At 37.7% G+C, this 16,649-nt stretch overlaps 11 protein-coding genes across 11 annotated transcripts; 6 read left to right on the forward strand and 5 right to left on the reverse strand.

Moving 5' to 3' along the window:
- Positions 1-430: 430 nt before the first annotated feature.
- Positions 431-899, forward strand: B0P05DRAFT_598119 (uncharacterized protein). Its single transcript, XM_051583167.1, has one exon. It carries the CDS (start codon positions 499-501, stop codon positions 856-858), a length of 360 nt encoding a protein of 119 aa, XP_051433259.1. The 5' UTR covers positions 431-498; the 3' UTR covers positions 859-899.
- A 267-nt stretch (positions 900-1,166) lies between these two features.
- B0P05DRAFT_588800 (GRAM domain-containing protein) lies at positions 1,167-2,876 on the forward strand (the record flags this gene model as incomplete). The annotated part of the gene is made up of 6 exons (XM_051582690.1): positions 1,167-1,416; positions 1,458-1,561; positions 1,604-1,699; positions 1,744-2,170; positions 2,221-2,514; positions 2,563-2,876. 6 exons carry the CDS (start codon positions 1,167-1,169, stop codon positions 2,874-2,876), a joined length of 1,485 nt encoding a protein of 494 aa, XP_051433260.1.
- Positions 2,877-3,521: 645 nt separating this feature from the next.
- B0P05DRAFT_163779 (nucleotide-diphospho-sugar transferase-domain-containing protein) lies at positions 3,522-4,774 on the reverse strand. Its single transcript, XM_051573117.1, has one exon. It carries the CDS (start codon positions 4,650-4,652, stop codon positions 3,549-3,551), a length of 1,104 nt encoding a protein of 367 aa, XP_051433261.1. The 5' UTR covers positions 4,653-4,774; the 3' UTR covers positions 3,522-3,548.
- A 44-nt stretch (positions 4,775-4,818) lies between these two features.
- On the forward strand, positions 4,819-6,237 carry B0P05DRAFT_548938 (uncharacterized protein). The gene is made up of 4 exons (XM_051579077.1): positions 4,819-4,991; positions 5,037-5,147; positions 5,190-5,940; positions 5,998-6,237. Exons 1-4 carry the CDS (start codon positions 4,866-4,868, stop codon positions 6,198-6,200), a joined length of 1,191 nt encoding a protein of 396 aa, XP_051433262.1. The 5' UTR covers positions 4,819-4,865; the 3' UTR covers positions 6,201-6,237.
- Positions 6,238-7,641, reverse strand: B0P05DRAFT_548942 (polynucleotide kinase 3 phosphatase-domain-containing protein). Its single transcript, XM_051579078.1, has 5 exons — positions 7,570-7,641; positions 7,403-7,527; positions 7,251-7,363; positions 6,809-7,212; positions 6,238-6,764 (listed from the first exon to the last, which is right to left on the reverse strand). Exons 1-5 carry the CDS (start codon positions 7,622-7,624, stop codon positions 6,247-6,249), a joined length of 1,215 nt encoding a protein of 404 aa, XP_051433263.1. The 5' UTR covers positions 7,625-7,641; the 3' UTR covers positions 6,238-6,246.
- On the reverse strand, positions 7,599-7,983 carry B0P05DRAFT_638943 (mitotic-spindle organizing gamma-tubulin ring associated-domain-containing protein). The gene is made up of 3 exons (XM_051583699.1): positions 7,928-7,983; positions 7,775-7,878; positions 7,599-7,728 (listed from the first exon to the last, which is right to left on the reverse strand). Exons 1-3 carry the CDS (start codon positions 7,968-7,970, stop codon positions 7,681-7,683), a joined length of 195 nt encoding a protein of 64 aa, XP_051433264.1. The 5' UTR covers positions 7,971-7,983; the 3' UTR covers positions 7,599-7,680.
- A 101-nt stretch (positions 7,984-8,084) lies between these two features.
- B0P05DRAFT_473534 (uncharacterized protein) lies at positions 8,085-9,304 on the forward strand (the record flags this gene model as incomplete). The annotated part of the gene is made up of 2 exons (XM_051574738.1): positions 8,085-8,567; positions 8,618-9,304. 2 exons carry the CDS (start codon positions 8,085-8,087, stop codon positions 9,302-9,304), a joined length of 1,170 nt encoding a protein of 389 aa, XP_051433265.1.
- On the reverse strand, positions 9,299-10,167 carry B0P05DRAFT_580276 (MoaB/Mog domain-containing protein; the record flags this gene model as incomplete). The annotated part of the gene is made up of 4 exons (XM_051582005.1): positions 9,299-9,801; positions 9,848-9,979; positions 10,028-10,096; positions 10,149-10,167. 4 exons carry the CDS (start codon positions 10,165-10,167, stop codon positions 9,299-9,301), a joined length of 723 nt encoding a protein of 240 aa, XP_051433266.1.
- Positions 9,969-11,068, forward strand: B0P05DRAFT_548955 (uncharacterized protein). The gene is made up of 5 exons (XM_051579079.1): positions 9,969-10,013; positions 10,135-10,391; positions 10,433-10,563; positions 10,606-10,967; positions 11,024-11,068. Exons 2-4 carry the CDS (start codon positions 10,235-10,237, stop codon positions 10,813-10,815), a joined length of 498 nt encoding a protein of 165 aa, XP_051433267.1. The 5' UTR covers positions 9,969-10,013; positions 10,135-10,234; the 3' UTR covers positions 10,816-10,967; positions 11,024-11,068.
- A 400-nt stretch (positions 11,069-11,468) lies between these two features.
- On the forward strand, positions 11,469-12,401 carry B0P05DRAFT_473536 (uncharacterized protein; the record flags this gene model as incomplete). The annotated part of the gene is made up of 1 exon (XM_051574739.1): positions 11,469-12,401. The coding sequence occupies one exon, from the start codon at positions 11,469-11,471 to the stop codon at positions 12,399-12,401; it is 933 nt and encodes a 310-aa protein (XP_051433268.1).
- A 618-nt stretch (positions 12,402-13,019) lies between these two features.
- Positions 13,020-13,715, reverse strand: B0P05DRAFT_473434 (uncharacterized protein; the record flags this gene model as incomplete). The annotated part of the gene is made up of 1 exon (XM_051574734.1): positions 13,020-13,715. A coding segment is annotated over one exon (696 nt), but the record flags the coding sequence as incomplete, so codon positions are not given.
- Between the last annotated feature and the right edge of the window lie 2,934 nt (positions 13,716-16,649).

Below are 16,649 nucleotides of genomic sequence, written 5' to 3' on the forward strand. Positions count from 1 at the left end.
CTTCCACCCTACTCGCCGGAATTAAATCCAATAAAAGCTAAAGTAAGACGAACCAAGCTTAGTGATATAGAAACTCTTACTACTAGAATAATTGAGGCTAGTGAAGCTGTATCGATTGTTCATCTTGAAAACATTATTCAGCATTCAGTAAATCAGTTTGAAAAGTGTCAAAATAAAATGCCCTTATCAACTTCTAAAAAATGTCCCATTGGTTTTTAACTTCCGACCAATGATTTCAAAAAAGTGTCCAAATGGCAGTGGAAGCACTGTATAGGAATATCACCCCTTTTATGGAAAAAGATCAGCATGCAGTATCATATCAAGTACTCTTTTCTGTACAACAACAGACCTAAAAATACAATATGGAATCAGCTAACCTTTTCAGCATAAATAAGGGACTAAAAATACACTTCTTTTGTGTGTGTATATATGTATACATATATATATGCCTCATTTGTTTTTCTCTCTTTTCTTTATCTTATTCTATTCTTTTTTCTAATGAAGTTATCTGTCATTGCTCTCCTTTTCGCTACTGCTACTGGTATTCAAGCTGCTTCCACCCACAAGTCCAGCACAGAATGCCAGATGGGAAACCCCGGTAAGAAACTCGGTGATGGCTGGCAAGGCTACTGCTGCAAGACAGACGATGATTGTCGTGAATCTTGTGTGAATCATAAATGCAATGGTCGTCCTAACCCCAAGTACGCTGAACCTATTCTTCCCAAGGGCTGTGCTGCCGGCTCTTATGGCTATGGTCTTGGTGATGGTTACTATGGTGACTGTTGTGTTAACAGTGATGATTGCCGTGATACTTGTGTCAAGAACAAGTGCAATGGTCCTAAAAGATCTTCTAAATAAACAATTGGGTCTCAAATTCATCAGGGACAGTTTTATTACATAAGCAAAACACGTTTCTATCGTGTATTTCCCAAAATGGTTTATGTTCAACGCTTTGTTTCCATTGTCCGCATAATGTCTCTTTTTCTCTTTCTCATTTTTTTTTTCTAAGCTGAATATAGATACACACACACACATAAGACGTCATTTCAACCTCATTCTCTTTCTCTTTCTTTTTTTATAAATCAATGTTACATTCTACTCCTTCTTTTTCTGATCATCACAACGATTCCTCATCGTCATTCAAACGACGTTTTTCAGCCAACAAAATGTTTACGAAAGCCAAAGATACCACCAAATCATTTTATCGACATAGCTTAGACTCTAAACGTTCTTCAGATTCATTCAGTAGTAAAAAACTTAGTCTTGACTCGGCGTTCAGTGCCGATGGCTTATCCGACTCGCAAAGACCCGGTAGTCTTGCATTGGCTTGTGAATTAGGATTAGCGAGCAAGAAAAAGAACGATGAATTTCATCATATCTTTAAAAGTGTACCCGAGTATGATGTATTGATTGAAGGTAACAAAAAGAAACAAAAAAGGGATGATTAATCATGGTAGATTATAAATGTGCTTTACAGAAAGATATTTTGTTACAAGGCCATTTGTTTGTGTCTGAACACCATGTTTGCTTTAAAAGTAATATTTTTGGCTGGGTGACTAATGTAAGTGTATTTGATCATAGACAAGTAGGGCTTATGTGTTAGCTTGTGATCCATTTTGATGAAATTGTGCGAGTAGAGAAGCGGATGACAGCTAAAGTCATACCCAATGGTATTTTGATTGCTACCCATACATCCACAGTAAGTCTATATATCATGCAAATGGATCTTAATAACAAGCTTAGCATATCTTTGCTTCTTTTCTTTCACGTGATCAAGCTTATGATCAAATCATGAAAATGTGGGTTTATAACACAAAGAGTATGCCTCAAGAAGACACTTTATCAGACACGACAGTTCCTTTTGAACCCTCACCGATTGAAGCCATACCCAACCATCCATTCAGGACTCGTCCTCGGTCTGTCTCTGACTCAGTCACACGTGATCATCAGAATGCACCTACCATTGAATCCTTTTTTAACATGAAAGAGGCAACTGTCCAAAAAGAAGAACCAGAAAAGAAAAAAAGACAGGGCTGCCCTTGCCATGTTGACCATGATGCCCATGTTGCTCTTGACCAGACGTATGATGGTACTGTTGAAAGTATGTTTAAACGCTTGTTTGATAGTCGATTGATCAAGGACTTTTTGGAGAGATATGAGCATTATGAAGGTAGAAAACAATCCAAAGACAAGGCATCCCTATTCACTGCATAAGATTAGATATTGAATTAAGCCCTTGGAGACATGGTCATCGACAGATCATGGGCAAAAAGAGAATCAAGAGTTCAAATACATTAGGGGCTAAACTGGTCAAAGTACTCTGTCAACAGAAAAGAGAATATAGAAAATACCCCTATTATTGTTGTGTGACAGCTAAGATATCCATGCCAGATATGCCGATGGGTGCCGTTTATTCCATCCAATCACGTACTTGCATTACTCGATCTAGTGAAAACAAGGTTCATGTCTATGTTACATTTCAAATCGTCTTTTCAAAAAGTGGCCTTGTGAGTTGTAAGTGATAACAACACTTGTATTCTGTAGTTGACTTATTCCTGTTAGCCATCATTGAAAAGAATGTAGCTCAAGATCAATTCAGGCTGTATCAACAATTGAATGCAATGCTTCAGCAAGAGATCATACAGCCTACACCTTCATTTAAGCTAGGCCATTTTGTCTCGATTGGCATCCTCGTCCTCTTACTCACACACTGTGTGTTAGTGATACGCATGCAACGTATTTCAGATTATCTGCAGGCAGTGGAACCTCATCCATTTCAGCAGAACCTGGATCATGCCTATCAACGCCTGAACCAGCTAAGCCATCAAATAGAAGTGGATGAACGTTTATTACAGAAAAAGAAACAAGTCATGTGACCCTGATAGGGTAATAGGATCTTTAATGATATCTAAACAGATCGATTGAACATTAAACATTTTCAATTTGATGCCTACAGTTCCATAATTACCCACTCTATAAACGATTATTCAACCTGAGAACTGAAAAGGCCATTGACAGTGGTATTTATCAGTACCTTTAGATATTTCTATCAAAGTCATCATACTCAGATATGGCCAATCTAGGATGTAACTGCAGTTCTGAATCAACCAAAATCGACTCAATTATATCTTTAGTTTTCACACACCCTTTTTTTTTTTCTTTCTTTCTTTCTTAAGGAATACCACGTCTATCGTACATGTCTGGCAAACAAAGAAGTGAAGAGAAATGATTTCGACAGATAATAAACATTTATCAAATCAAAGATAAATGATTTATTTGTATAAAGAAACAATACTATAGAAACATGAAAAGGTGCCTTTAGTTTTGTTACCTAATCCTGAGTGTCCCTCAGTCAAACATGGATATAAGTAGAAGAGGTATCTAGCTTTAGCCATTAATATAGCCTTTTTGTACAACAAGCGGTGTATTGGCCAAGAGTTTAGTAGTTTATTTTAAAGTTTCCGCCTTTTCCAATTCATTGTATGAACAACAATAAAAAAAAAAAAAAAAAAAAAAAAGGACCGCAAACTTAGCGTGAAAAAACAGTATCATTCACATACCAATAATGACTTTCTATAAGTTTTTGTTTCTTTTCTTCCCCCACCTATCAATATATACATTAGAGAGAAAAGAACAAGATCCAAATGTACTTTTACCAGGTAATTCGCATGCACAATAAATGGCTGAATACCATGTTGACGAGGCAAATCATGAGTAAAATAAACAAAGCCATTTGGAAAATGCAACACATCCAACAATACAACTGAACTTGTTCTTAAATCTAAATCTAATTGATCCAATGCTATATTCATTGCCCCTTGTTGTGTCTTGCCATCATTTTGATCTTGGATTAAAATTGTCTGAGCCAATAAGCGTTTCATGTCCAGTGTGGGTCGCATCAGATAAAATCCACTGTTGACTTCTTGTTGATTCATGCCTTCTTGCTGAAATAACACATGTGTCTCTTGCCTGAGCTTCATTAATCCATGCACATAATCCACAATATGTGGTCTTAACCAGACAATATCGACATCTGAAAAAAGCACAGTGATATCTAGATACAGCAATTGTTGTACCACCAGTGTTTTTGAGTGAGTAATCACACGGTATTCTTTGCTGAAATAGGTTTTGAAATCAGCCTCGACTTGTTGATGAAACCAGATATCAGGGATCATGGATGCATGTTGACCATAACCTGCTTTTGTCAGATGGTCATAGAGTTGTTGATCAAAGCAGAAAATAAGGAATTTGCGATGTTTGGTTCGTTTGAGGGATTCAATCCAGTTGTAGACATATTGGCGCATACCATAGTTGGCTGTGGCCACAATCAACACTCTATCCTCAAGTAGATTGGCATGGATCTTTTTTAACAGAGAAGAAGGAGGTGGTGGTAATGTGTCTGGGATGTCTATTGTCTCTGTGGGGGTCAATTCAATTCCCAAAGGTGGTTTATCTTGAATATGACTGCAATCACAATCAAATGTTGTGTTTGTATCGAAAAATGTCTGTTCATTCGTTAAATAGTCTGTTTCGACAGGTACTGTTCTTAGTTGAGATTCAGTTGTGTATAGATGGGTTAAGTAAGTAAGTGAAGAGATCACTAATAGAAGAGAAATTATACATAGGCTTTTACGTTGATCTATAAATGCCATCCGAAAAGATAAAGAAAAGAAAGAGAAGAAAAAGATTCAAGGCCCACTTTGTATTTTAAGGATCATCGGCGATTGAATTTATGTGTTACTTGGTGAATCCACGGTGGCTTACTGAGTTAAGCAGGAAAAAAAAAAAAAAAAAAAAAAGTGTAAAATAGAGTTACGCGTACTTTTCTCTTTCTCTCTCTCTTTTTTTTAAAAAAAAAATTTCGTATGCTTAACAAAATGGTCAACAAATCAAAAACTAATAAAAGGACACAAAGGAAAAAGACGGCGAATACAGTTCATCCTCATATAGACATTCTTCAAACAAAACTTCAAAAGACACAAGAAGAATATGTAAGTGATGGCATAATTGAACAAATAGACTCATTAGCTTGTTAGAACAAGTTGGAAGAAGATGAAAACACAAGAGAATTAACAACAGAGGAAATCTCACTTAAACAGAAACTCAAGACAACCCTTGAGACTTATGAAGCACTCTTGTCAGACTATGTATGTATACGCTCAATGACCTTATTTTCTCACCTGCATTAGACATCCCCTTCTACTAAGGCCAAGACACGCTCTTTTCAAGATAGAGAAACCCATGAATCAAGACATAAATCAGAAATTCAGATCCTTGAATTGTTACAGTTGTTCTATATGGTCAGATTAGGTCAACTGGGCTCTTTTCAATATGTTGATTATCCTGTGACAGAAGAACTGGTGAGAGCCGTGTTTGATGTCTGTGATCAAATGGTGGGTGCATCTATATACTGCAAAATTGATAAATCAAGTCAAGTACGACAACAAAAACGAGACCATGTATTTTCAACCTTGAGAAAACTTGAATTGGGTGCTGAAGAGAGTGTGTTGGGTGATGTCAGTTATAAGCAGATCAAAGACTTTATGCAGCATATTTGGGATCATGCATTTTATGCTCAACATCAAGTCACTACTGAACCGCAGCAAAAAGAAATTCAAGTAGAACAGTCTCAAGAAGAAGAGGAGCAGCCTACAGAGCAATCTACAGAGCAATCTACAGAGCAGCCTCAAGTAGAAAAGAAACAATCTACAGAACAACATCAGAATGAAAAGAAACAATCTACAGAACAGCCTACAGATGAAAAGAAACAACCTCAGGATGGCAAAGAACAATCTACAGAACAATCCCAGGATGAAAACACTAAAGATCAAGAGGAAGGTTGGGGTGAACCACCTATATTGGATCAAAGGGAAGATGCATGGAAAGAGAAAGATGAATCTCATCAGGATGCTGGTTGGAAACAAGTCAGTTCTATTCATGGTAAAAAAAAAAAAACTGTCTTTTTTATGGGCTTTTGATTGACTGACAATGTTATAGAATGGCATACTGTGGATGAATCCGATATGAATGATGATTGGAGAAGACGAGACTCAACTGACAAGAGACGCAACAATATGAGAGGACGTGGTCATCCTACGAGAGCAAGGGGAAGAGGGCGTGGTTCAAATCGTGGACATGGCACTATTTTATCTAGAGGTCGTGGAAGAGGTAGAGGGCGAGGACGCGAAGATACCATTTAAATACCAACTCTCTTAGCTTTCAATAAAAAAAAAACGCTGTTTATTATTAATGCCACCATTGAGACCATCTCTTTTTATCCTCTTCTGAGCCATCAAATGCAAAGTTAATGCATTTCACTTCTTGAAATCCTTCTTCTGGTTGAGGTATTTCTAGTTTGGATTTAAAGATACGAAATACAATACTACTGATCACATCTCTTGAAGAGTGATAGATGGCACGGTAAAGATTGTTGTGTTGAGCTAAATCTTCATTATCACCAAAATAAAAGCAGCGAATAGGCACACCTGATAGATTGGCCATTTTGATATAAGTGTCGCGTGTACTACGGTCTGGGTTAGTGTTATCAATCACCACCGATTGTTTGTTATGCAATGCTTCTTGAACTGCTTTGATGCAATTCAGACGTGTCTTGAGTGTGTCTTGATTGACATGGACATAGCCTTTGGGCACAAGGTGCTTCTTAACAAAACTAGTCTTTCCACAAGCAGGATAGCCTACACAGACAATCATTTCTTGATGATCTTCAATAGCAATAGGTGTTGTATCAGGCGAATGAAGAGGTACTAACACACGGTAAATCCTATTTGATTTCTCTCAAGTTACTTACAAGAAGAGGCTAAATAGCCCTCTGCATGAAACCCACGCCATTCAAATTCTGCTTGTGCTTCATTCAAAAAGTATTCTTCAGGTGTATGGAACTGAATACCTACATTGGCTGCAAATTTACGATCTGCTGTAGAATGATCCTGCTTATGATTCTTTTTCCATCCTTGTTTTCTGCCTGCTGCATCACCCACATAAAATGATTGCTCTCGATTGATCTCTTGGTTCTGTGTGATATAGTCCCACATGCCTGTCATTGGTTTACGATACTTGTCCTTTTTCAAAGCAGCCATCAACAAGACAGGAAAGTTGAGTTGATTCAAGATGGCTTCTACTTTTAGCTTAAATATTTGTGTGGTCTTTTCGGATTTGAGACCATTTTGATTTGAAAAGACCACAATATTGTATCTACAGGATAAGTTCAAGATCATAAGACAGCACTTTACCCTTCTTGATGGAGTTGTTCAAGTCGTTTCTTGACTGTAGGATCCCACCAACGCCAATCATACTGATCTTTAGCAAACACATTCCCTTTCTTGGTAGCTATCAATGTACCATCCTGTCTCTGTTAGTATATTTTGACATATGTTCTGCTTACAAGATCAAAAGCAGCTATTTTAGGACTTGCAATGGCTGCTGCTTTACTTTTGGCAATCAAGACAGATTCAAATACATTCAGCCATTGGATGGCTTTTCTTGAATTCATGTCAAAAAAAGGATGATCTACATTTGGGTTATTTTTCAATGGTAATGACAAGATACAACCTTTCTTGGTCTTTTTTGTTTCTTGATCAGACAAAGTTAATGGAGCTCGTTTCATTAATAAAAAAAAAAAAAGAAAGAAAAAATAGACTATAAAATAATGGGGGTATCTCTTTATTCATTGGGCTTTTGTTCAAGATTACGTAGTTCCTTGATCACATTCTACACATATAATTCAACAAATCAATACAGCAAGATCATGACTTACAGCAAGTGCTTCTGGATTAACACCTCGTTCACATAATGACACACATAAACTGACTGTTTCTCGATCAAGACCTGTGTTTAACAGAGTAGCCATCTCAGTCAAGACTAGTTATATGTATAAGTCAATGGGCTAGCGTAAATCAACTTTTATTACTATCAATCGTCTCTTTCACTTCTGTTTCTCTTGTGGATTCCATAAAGAAAATAAAATTTAAAAAAAGAAACGCGTTTTATTTAATTAATTTTCCCCCTCTTTTTATAGACGCGTTTTTTTTCTCTTATGCAAATCTCGGTACTTTTTTCTTTTTTAGATGATCACTGGACAAATTCGACATCGAAGGAAACTAACGAAATCCATCTTTTTTGTTGATATTCAGCCTAAAGAAGGACCTAAATCCCAAGTGTTCTTTAGAACAGATGATCAGTCACTCGATCCTGTTGATTTCCAAGACGCGTTTCGGGCATGTAAACCTGGTCATGTCGTTCAACTTGAAATTATGGATCCACTCGATCCCTCTGAAGCAGAAAACAAAGATTTTCCTGTATGGCAATCCGCTCGACCTGTTCAAGTGATCTTGCCTTATGCTGATCGAGAAGGATTCATTCAGGATCGTGCCTTGGGTTCTGTAGGCCAAGTTCCTTTACGATTAGGGGATGGTACGAAAAAAGAAAAAGGCCGATTGATCTGTAAATATTGGATCAACAAAAACAAGTGTGAAAAGGGTCAGGATTGTCCATTTCAGCATCCTACAGGTGATGCCTTTGAGAAGGCAAGAACACAATGGTTACAACAAGTAAGTATTTCCTTTTTGTATGTACATGTATATAACTAAATCCATATGAGAAAATTACAAGTAAGAAAATAGCCAATTTCGATCCCAATGATCCTCACACCTCTAAAAAGCCCCATGGCATACGTGCTATTATATTTGCAGATTGGATCCAAAAGACATTTAAAGACCTGAATGGAATTGTGCTAGACGTAGCAGGAGGTAAAGGGGACTTGGCCATGATTCTCAGTCGAGGATTTGGTATTCCTTCTGTTGTGGTTGAACCCAACCAACGCAACTTACCGAATTATTGGTATACACGCCTACGTCGCTTACTCTATCGATTCGAAACAGGTCATCTCGGTCAACCCGATTGGAAGTCACAAGCTATTCAGATCCATCCAGACCAATGGCCTTATCCTATCACACCCACTTACTTACATACCTTGTTGGATGATGCGTTCTTGATCCATCATGCCGATCTCATAAGTCAAGTGGGTTTATTTCTCGGTCTTCATGCAGATCAAGCCACTATTCCAATCGTGGAAGCAGCACTCAAAGCACAAAAGCCCTTTGCTGTCGTACCTTGTTGTGTCTTTAGTCATCAGCATCGAGACCGTCGCTTAAGATCTGGTGAACTCGTCACGACAACAGAACAGCAGATTCAATACATTTGTGAAATGAGACCTCCTGGCGAGATCAAGACGGCTTATTTAGACTTTGAAGGTAAAAATGTGGTAGTTTATTGGAATAAATCATAATTTGGCCCGAATGGCTTGTGTGAGTGCTTGACCAATGTGTTCTGTCGTTGATTTGTCGTGTGAGGTGACAGTGATCAGGACATGTTGATCTGGCCAGACGGGATAACTGCCGATTTTCACATCTGGATGTTTTGTTTGAAACTGAGTCAATGTGTCTGCAATCATAACTTCAGGCTGAGAGGTGGTGATTTGGTAACGATAGAAAGAACGGCCTGTGGTTAATTTGGGTCGTAATGTGTCTACCAAGAACTGGAAAAGACGAGGGATACCAGGTAAAATATAGACATTGTCTTGAACAATCACAACTGGTATCTTTGTTTCTCTCAAGAGAGTAGCAGGAAAAGGAAAAGTAGCCATACGTGCATGATGCGGGGATAAAGGTTGATTTCGCTTGATGAGTTGAGATTGAATGTAGTCTAGTGTAGGTTGATCCAGTCTTAATTCGAGGTTGAATGCTGAAGCAATGGCTGCATAGGTAATATCATCATGTGTGGGGCCTGAAGAAAAAAATATTTAATGGCTATCAGCCTTATGTGTCGTTACCTATGCCTCCACTTGTGAATACATAGTCATGAGTGCAAGAGAGTTCTTTGACTGATTTGGTGATGGCCTCTACTGTATCTCCTACAACGTGTATTGTCTTTAGTTCAATACCTATATCAAACAGTGTTTTTGCTATATGATAGTCAATTGAGGATAGTCCAATAGAGTATTGTTGTTTACCTAAATAATGAGAATTGGTATCTTGTGTCTTGCCAGATAATATTTCATCCCCTATGATACAACAAGCTGCTGTTGTCATGATAAAAAAAAAAAGAAAAAAGAAAAAGAAAGTGTAACTTACACAGGTTGACGTCAGTCATGGCGCATAAATAAAATAAGCTTTTTTTTATCTTTTTTTCTTCTGCTTCTTCTTCTTTTTCTTTAAACATGAGTTCTTATTTATGGAAAAAGAAAGTAACTGAACCAGAAATTAAGTTGCCTGAAAGAGATGCTCTTGTATTAGAGAAATATACAGCAAGAATGAAACGATTTGATGAACTTGTCAAGATTTGTTGTTGTTGGATAGGCTATGATGTTCTTCTAGGTAAACACAATGAAGGTAGCATCAAGTGCTAATAAATATAGAATTTATTCCTGTGGTGGGCAAAGTAATTTCTTTGATTTATGCATTATCCATGTATCGATTAGCTTGTCAGTGTGAATTACCAAGAACCATTAAACGACGTATGCTGTATCACCTCAGTATAGATTTTTTGGTAAGAACAACTTACGAACAGAACAATAAATAACAAGATCAGCTTGGCCTGATACCAATCTTGGGTATCTTGTTAGATATGTTGTATAGAGCACATAGTAAAAACGCCCGTATTTTACGTCGATTCTTGTATGAGAGAGCAAGACAAGGAACTATTCAAGCAGAAAAAGCAGCACTACAAACTGCCAAAGATCAAAATGTGTCTGAACCCACCAGTGTCTTGATGGAAAGGGATCGACAAAAATCACAATAAACAGATTTTATGCTTGATGATTCTGAACCAATCATTTCATTGAACCTTATAAAGTTGTTCCGTTTATAAAGTTGTTCTTGTGTCTCCGACAAATTAGAGTCAGTAACACCTTTTCTCTCTCTCTCTCTCTCTTTTTTTTTTTACTTTTATTTCCTTCATCAAGATGCCCAGTAAGTATATGCATAGAAACAGACGCGTATAAGACTTACTTTATGACTATAGCCGAAACTTCATCTATTGCTCCCAAGAAGAGCATTGAAGAAGTAATCGAGACAAAAAAAGAGACAAACTTAGTTTCATCTCAACCACAAGTTCAATCTGTTGATAAACAACAATCTGAAGTAATAGAGGAAATACACAAGCAACAAAAACAACAACAAACACCCATCCAGCAACAGGAGCAGGCGCCAACACCCATTCAGCAACAGAAACAGGCACCAACACCCATTCAGCCACAGGTACCAGTTCAACAACAACAACAACAACAACAATCAATGCCTCAAGAACAACAAAGAGTATCTCAAGACCAGCCTGAACAAAAAATAACACAGCCTGAAGAAAGAACACAAGACACAAGTTCTGCTGCCATACAAACGCCCATTTTGCCCGAGCCACCTATCGATACCACCCTTCCTCCTCGTTTGGAAAAATTAATGGCTGAAGTAAACCAGAAAAAGGACCAGCTTCGACGACTCGATGAAGAATTGTTTTATTTACGCCATGCCAACACAGACTTGGCTGATAAGGAACGTCTTTCTAAAGAACGTATGATCATGCGTCAAAAAGACCAAAAACAACTTCTCGACAACTACAATGAACACGTTCGTTCTCGAAGAGCCACTAATGACGATGTCCGTACCATCCATAAAAAACTAAAAGATCTCAAGGCCATGATTAAAGTACTCAGTGTTGAATTAGCCAAACAAGCAGAGCCTGTGCTGGCTACCAAGGCCATTAGTTCATTCTGGGTTAATTTACATGAAGCCATTTTGAGATTGGGCGATCCTTTGCCTCATAAGCGGATTGAAATGTTGACTGAAAAGTTTTTGATGGACGTCCTTGTTCAGAACATGAACTACAATTCTTTTACAGGTCTTCGTATTTCTCAACCTTACACACAGTTGCAAATGTGGTTTGAGCGTTATGATGCTCATTTTTGTACACGTCTTAGACAAGAGATAGCCAAGGTGGTCGTGTCTGGCAATGTGCCTGGATCTGATATCCAGCAAGAGATCCAGAAATTAAATAAGCGCATGTACACATCGTTGTATACCTCGCTCTTGAAAGCGTTTCCATTTATTGAGACGCATGATCAGGCAGAAAAAGATTCATCAAAACAATACGCTGTGATGTTACGGTCCATGGTAGAGCATGCTTCACATATTGGCTATGCTATGCGAGGACAAGAAGTAGAGATTGCTGCTGCTGCTGTAGGTGAAGGCACAGAACCCTTGGACCCCAAAACCATGGTGGACGAAGATGGTCAAACATCAGGCACCATTCAGTTCTGTGTCTGTCCTCCTTTTATCATGTACGGTGCCCGTGTTGAAATATTGGAAAAGGCTCGGGTTTTATGTTCAAAATAATAAAGCATTTTATTGACGTGTTCTTTCTCCTGAACCAAAGAATTTTCGAATGGACCCTTTGTATTCAAAAGGCAAAAAAGGAGGATCACGTAAACAAAAGACATGGTAAGGGTCTGTGCCTTGAGGAAGCCAGACACGGAATTTAGCACGTTCAAATTCGCCTGTTAACGAGACCCAACCGACACCTGCAAAGCTGAAATCAACAGAGGCATGGGAGCGATGCATGCCGCGTACTTTGATGATTTCGTCCATAGGCTCTAGGGGCCTCAAAACGTCCTTGATTTGTTTGGGATGTATGGGTTGCAATGCATGTGCTGCAGGCAATTTGTCTGTGCGTGTCAAGTGAGGGGCTAATGGGCTAAACAAGGTCATCAAGACAGGATCGCTTGCTTCAATCAAATCAATACGCACAAGAGGTTTTAAAAGCAAAGATTTGCCTGGTTCAAGGCGAAATGTGAGAGGATTCAGTTCTTTTTGATTCACCAGTTTCTTCTGTTCAGTAAAAGGCAATTGATGGATCAATTGATGGTCATTAATGATACCTGGTGTGTCAATCAAGTACCGATCGCGAGTTACAAACCGCTTGCTTTCCCAATGATCATCTGAATGAGTCATGCCAAGGGCATGTAATGGCACTTTGATGGTACCCATGGTCGTGCCAGGTACAGCAGAACTGGTGATTTTGTATTGCGCCTTGAGTTGTGATTTCAACTGACGTCCAGCTGAATCCAAACTGCCTCGGATCTGTGACATGAACTGATTGACTAAAGCAGATTTACCTACATTCGTACAGCCAACAAGATAGACATCGTCTGTAGGTCTCTTTTCTTGATCGATTTTACGCATCAAGGAAGGAACACCCCATCCTTTCTTAGCACTGATCAAAGTGACTGAGCGGATCTGTTGAGTAGGCAAACCGAGTGATTTGACATGATGCAAAATCCAATCACGTATACGTTGTTCATGACGACGTGCGGATGCAGGCAAGATGTCCACCTTGTTAGCAGCCAGCAAGATACGTGCACCAGGATTACTTGCCAACAACGAAGGCAAATCTCCTAACGAAGAAGGTAAGTCGGTCACATCAAGCACAGCCACGATCAAAGGATCGCGTTTAGTCTTGAGGAACTCGAGTGATCCATATTGCTGTGATGCTTTTAGAAAGGCAGGACTCGAATCAGTAGTAGGTGTATTTTGGTGCTGTAAGTGATAGCATCGTTGACATACTTGACGTTCTTGGCGTTCGATTATGACAGGTTCAGGATCGATGTTGCCATCGACCAATGCACGAAGTTCAGGATCGAGATCTTGCATGATGTTTCTATATTCTGTGTCAGACATACTGTTGTTTTGCTTCTTTTTCTTTTCGGCTGTGGTTCGTGTTGAACGATCGACGAGGTATCCAGGTTTAGAAGGATCGGTCTTTTGAAAAGGAGCACCGCAGCCTGGACAATCGAGCAAAGGTTGAAGAGTAGTATGCCATGATCGTTGTTGAAAAGGTTCTAGTAGGTGCCTAGTGGGTCTGATAATCGTAGGCGTAATAAGGCGATTGAGTTGTCTAGGTGTAAAGTAAAATCTTCTGCATTGCCTTGAAGCAAGTCTAGAAATAGATCGGTTCATCTTGAAAAGGGGAGGGCCTGAATTCAATGCAGACTTTAATTTTAATGTCAGAAGTCAAAAAAAAAAATACTGACAGTTTGCAACGTCATATTTTTGATCGCCGGAGTTCTTAGACCGTGTACCAAGCATTTTCATAGAGAGCCATTATACACTTCCAAATTTAAGCAAAACATGAGATACATAAACAACATTTATATTAGATTACAAGAAAAATCAGAGAATAGAAGGGTAACATCTATTAACCAGTATATGTAAAATATTGACACAGATATGAGGAGGTAATTGAATACCTCTTTTAGAGCCATGCATTATGGTAGACTAGGAAATAAGCGTAATACTACTGGTATTATGGTGTAAAACCGTTCATTAAAGCTCAAGCTTAACCAACTTTTATTCTGAGGAATAACAAAGCATATAATAATAATCAAGGAGTAGGTTGCTTGCTTGTTTTTCTTTGCGTTACACCATCTTCTCATTGCATTCGCACTACTATACAATAGATCAGCCAAGCTGTGATTGATACCAAAGGCTGTACTATCAAGTACTAAACTATATTATCTTAAACTAAACATCTTAACAAATCATCCACAAAAAATTGAATGCGTTTAAGTATCATCTTGACATATTAAAGGGCTTTTGGATCATAATGCCTTTATTGCTAAGTTCGAATGATAAAAAAAATGGGTTAATTCTTATTTCAGATCAGTTTATACATCCCCAGTTGCCTTTTTTAGATTCTTTATTACCCCTCTGAACACTGGTTTTGAGCAATAAATTCTCATAAAATGCCTAAGTTTTTTTTTTTTTTTTTTTTTTTTTTTTTTTTTTTTTTTTTTTTTTTTTTGCATAGAAAACTCCCTTTATTCTTGCAGCCTTTACCTATTAGAATTAAGCAAATGCCTAATAATTATTCTTTTTGTCAAATCCTGTTTAATACACATAAACTCAAATCAAAGCTATATTTCTGACGATGATGACTTTCAGAAAACTATTCCTGTAGTCTTGTGTAAGAGGCTTACTGCCTTTAGTAAGCTTAAAAATGAGCAACGTATCTCAAGCAAAGACTAAACATTTGCTGAAGGAGGAATGCGTCTGCCCGTTACTCCTGTTATGAAATTTCATAGCCTTGATTTCCTTACGGATATCATTTATGTGTGGGCAGAAAGAGAACATATCCTTTTGGTCAGATCAGAATTTGAAGACGAAAAAATATTATTTTTGACTTGCAAATTTAGTGTTCGCTCTTCTCAAAATAAAGCAAGACTTAATGGAGAAATACAAATCCCGTCTTATAAGAAAGAATGTCAATTTATCATCATAATTACTTATAAGGCTGATGATGAATACTGGTCAGTAATTAAGTCAGGATTTGCCGGGGAATACACCCTGTTTAGTACTAGGTATCTCAGGATGAAGATGGCTTACCTCTTGTATTAAAAAACTTGTTTTTTACTCATGAATCCATGATTAAAAATATATAAAAAAAAAATGGGGCAAGTTTTAGTCATTGATACGACATGCAAGGCAAACAATAGAAACAAGCCTCTCATCTCTGTGTATGGCATACACAGTTTGGATGTAGAAGAACTGAAAATATTTCCTGCTGCATTCGCTTTCGTTTGTAATGAACAGCAATCAACGTATAACTGGTTTTTGGAGCAATTGAATGTCATTCTTTTTGAACACAATGGATACTGATCTATTATTTGTTACAGACAAGTGTCTTTCTCTGATGAAAACATCAAAGACTGCGTTTCCTAATGCTAAGAAGTTTTTGTGTATATCCATGTCATGGGAAATGCTAGAGAAGAGCCTTCTAAGAATGGCTTTTTTTTTTTTGTAAAAGCGATTAAAGAGAATATTGCCTCAATTTACTGAAAAAATTGTCAACACCAAGGACATCGACACCTTCGACAGTTGTGTCGAGAAGTATTTGGAATTGACGCACAATTTTGAGAATATGTCAGACTTTCACGATGATGAGGATACGCCCTATTGCAGCAAGACTCTTAACTACATGTAAAGAAACTGGCTTCCCATCAAGGAGAAATGGGCAACATATTTAACAAAAGGGAATGCCCATTTTAATTGCTTGAGCACATAGACAAGTATTGTACAACTTTACAGCAAAATTTCGACGTCTTGAAGCAAAATGAATTGCAAAAACATACTTCCTAATGCAGGCCCTTGTAGAGCAGTAATCAGTGAATTATCTGGACCAATTCTACTATCTATGGAACAACGATCTTTACACATGATGTTGAACCCTGATACAAGCAATTATCTATAACCACGAACCTATAATTGACTCAATAGACCACATTCTTTGTTTGATTGTAATTTCCTCTTACTCATATTTGATATTGTTAAATTAGCAAGCAATAGCAAGGACTGATGTGAATGAAAATGGATGAGCATGGGTGAGCATATGTAATCATGAATGAACATGGATTAGCATGAATGATTCTGAATGGCCCTGGATAAATATGTGCAATCATGAGTGAACATTGATGAGCAGAATAATAGAGAAAAAATGTGCGTGTGTGTGTTTTGGATTTTCGAGATTTAAACAAATACTTGATTTTTTTTCTTCGTTTTCTGTCGTTTTTTTTCTTAATTTAATATAAT

The sequence above is a fragment of the Gilbertella persicaria genome, assembly GCF_025201335.1.
Source record: "Gilbertella persicaria strain CBS 190.32 chromosome Unknown B0P05scaffold_29, whole genome shotgun sequence".
NCBI lineage: Eukaryota > Fungi > Mucoromycota > Mucoromycetes > Mucorales > Choanephoraceae > Gilbertella > Gilbertella persicaria.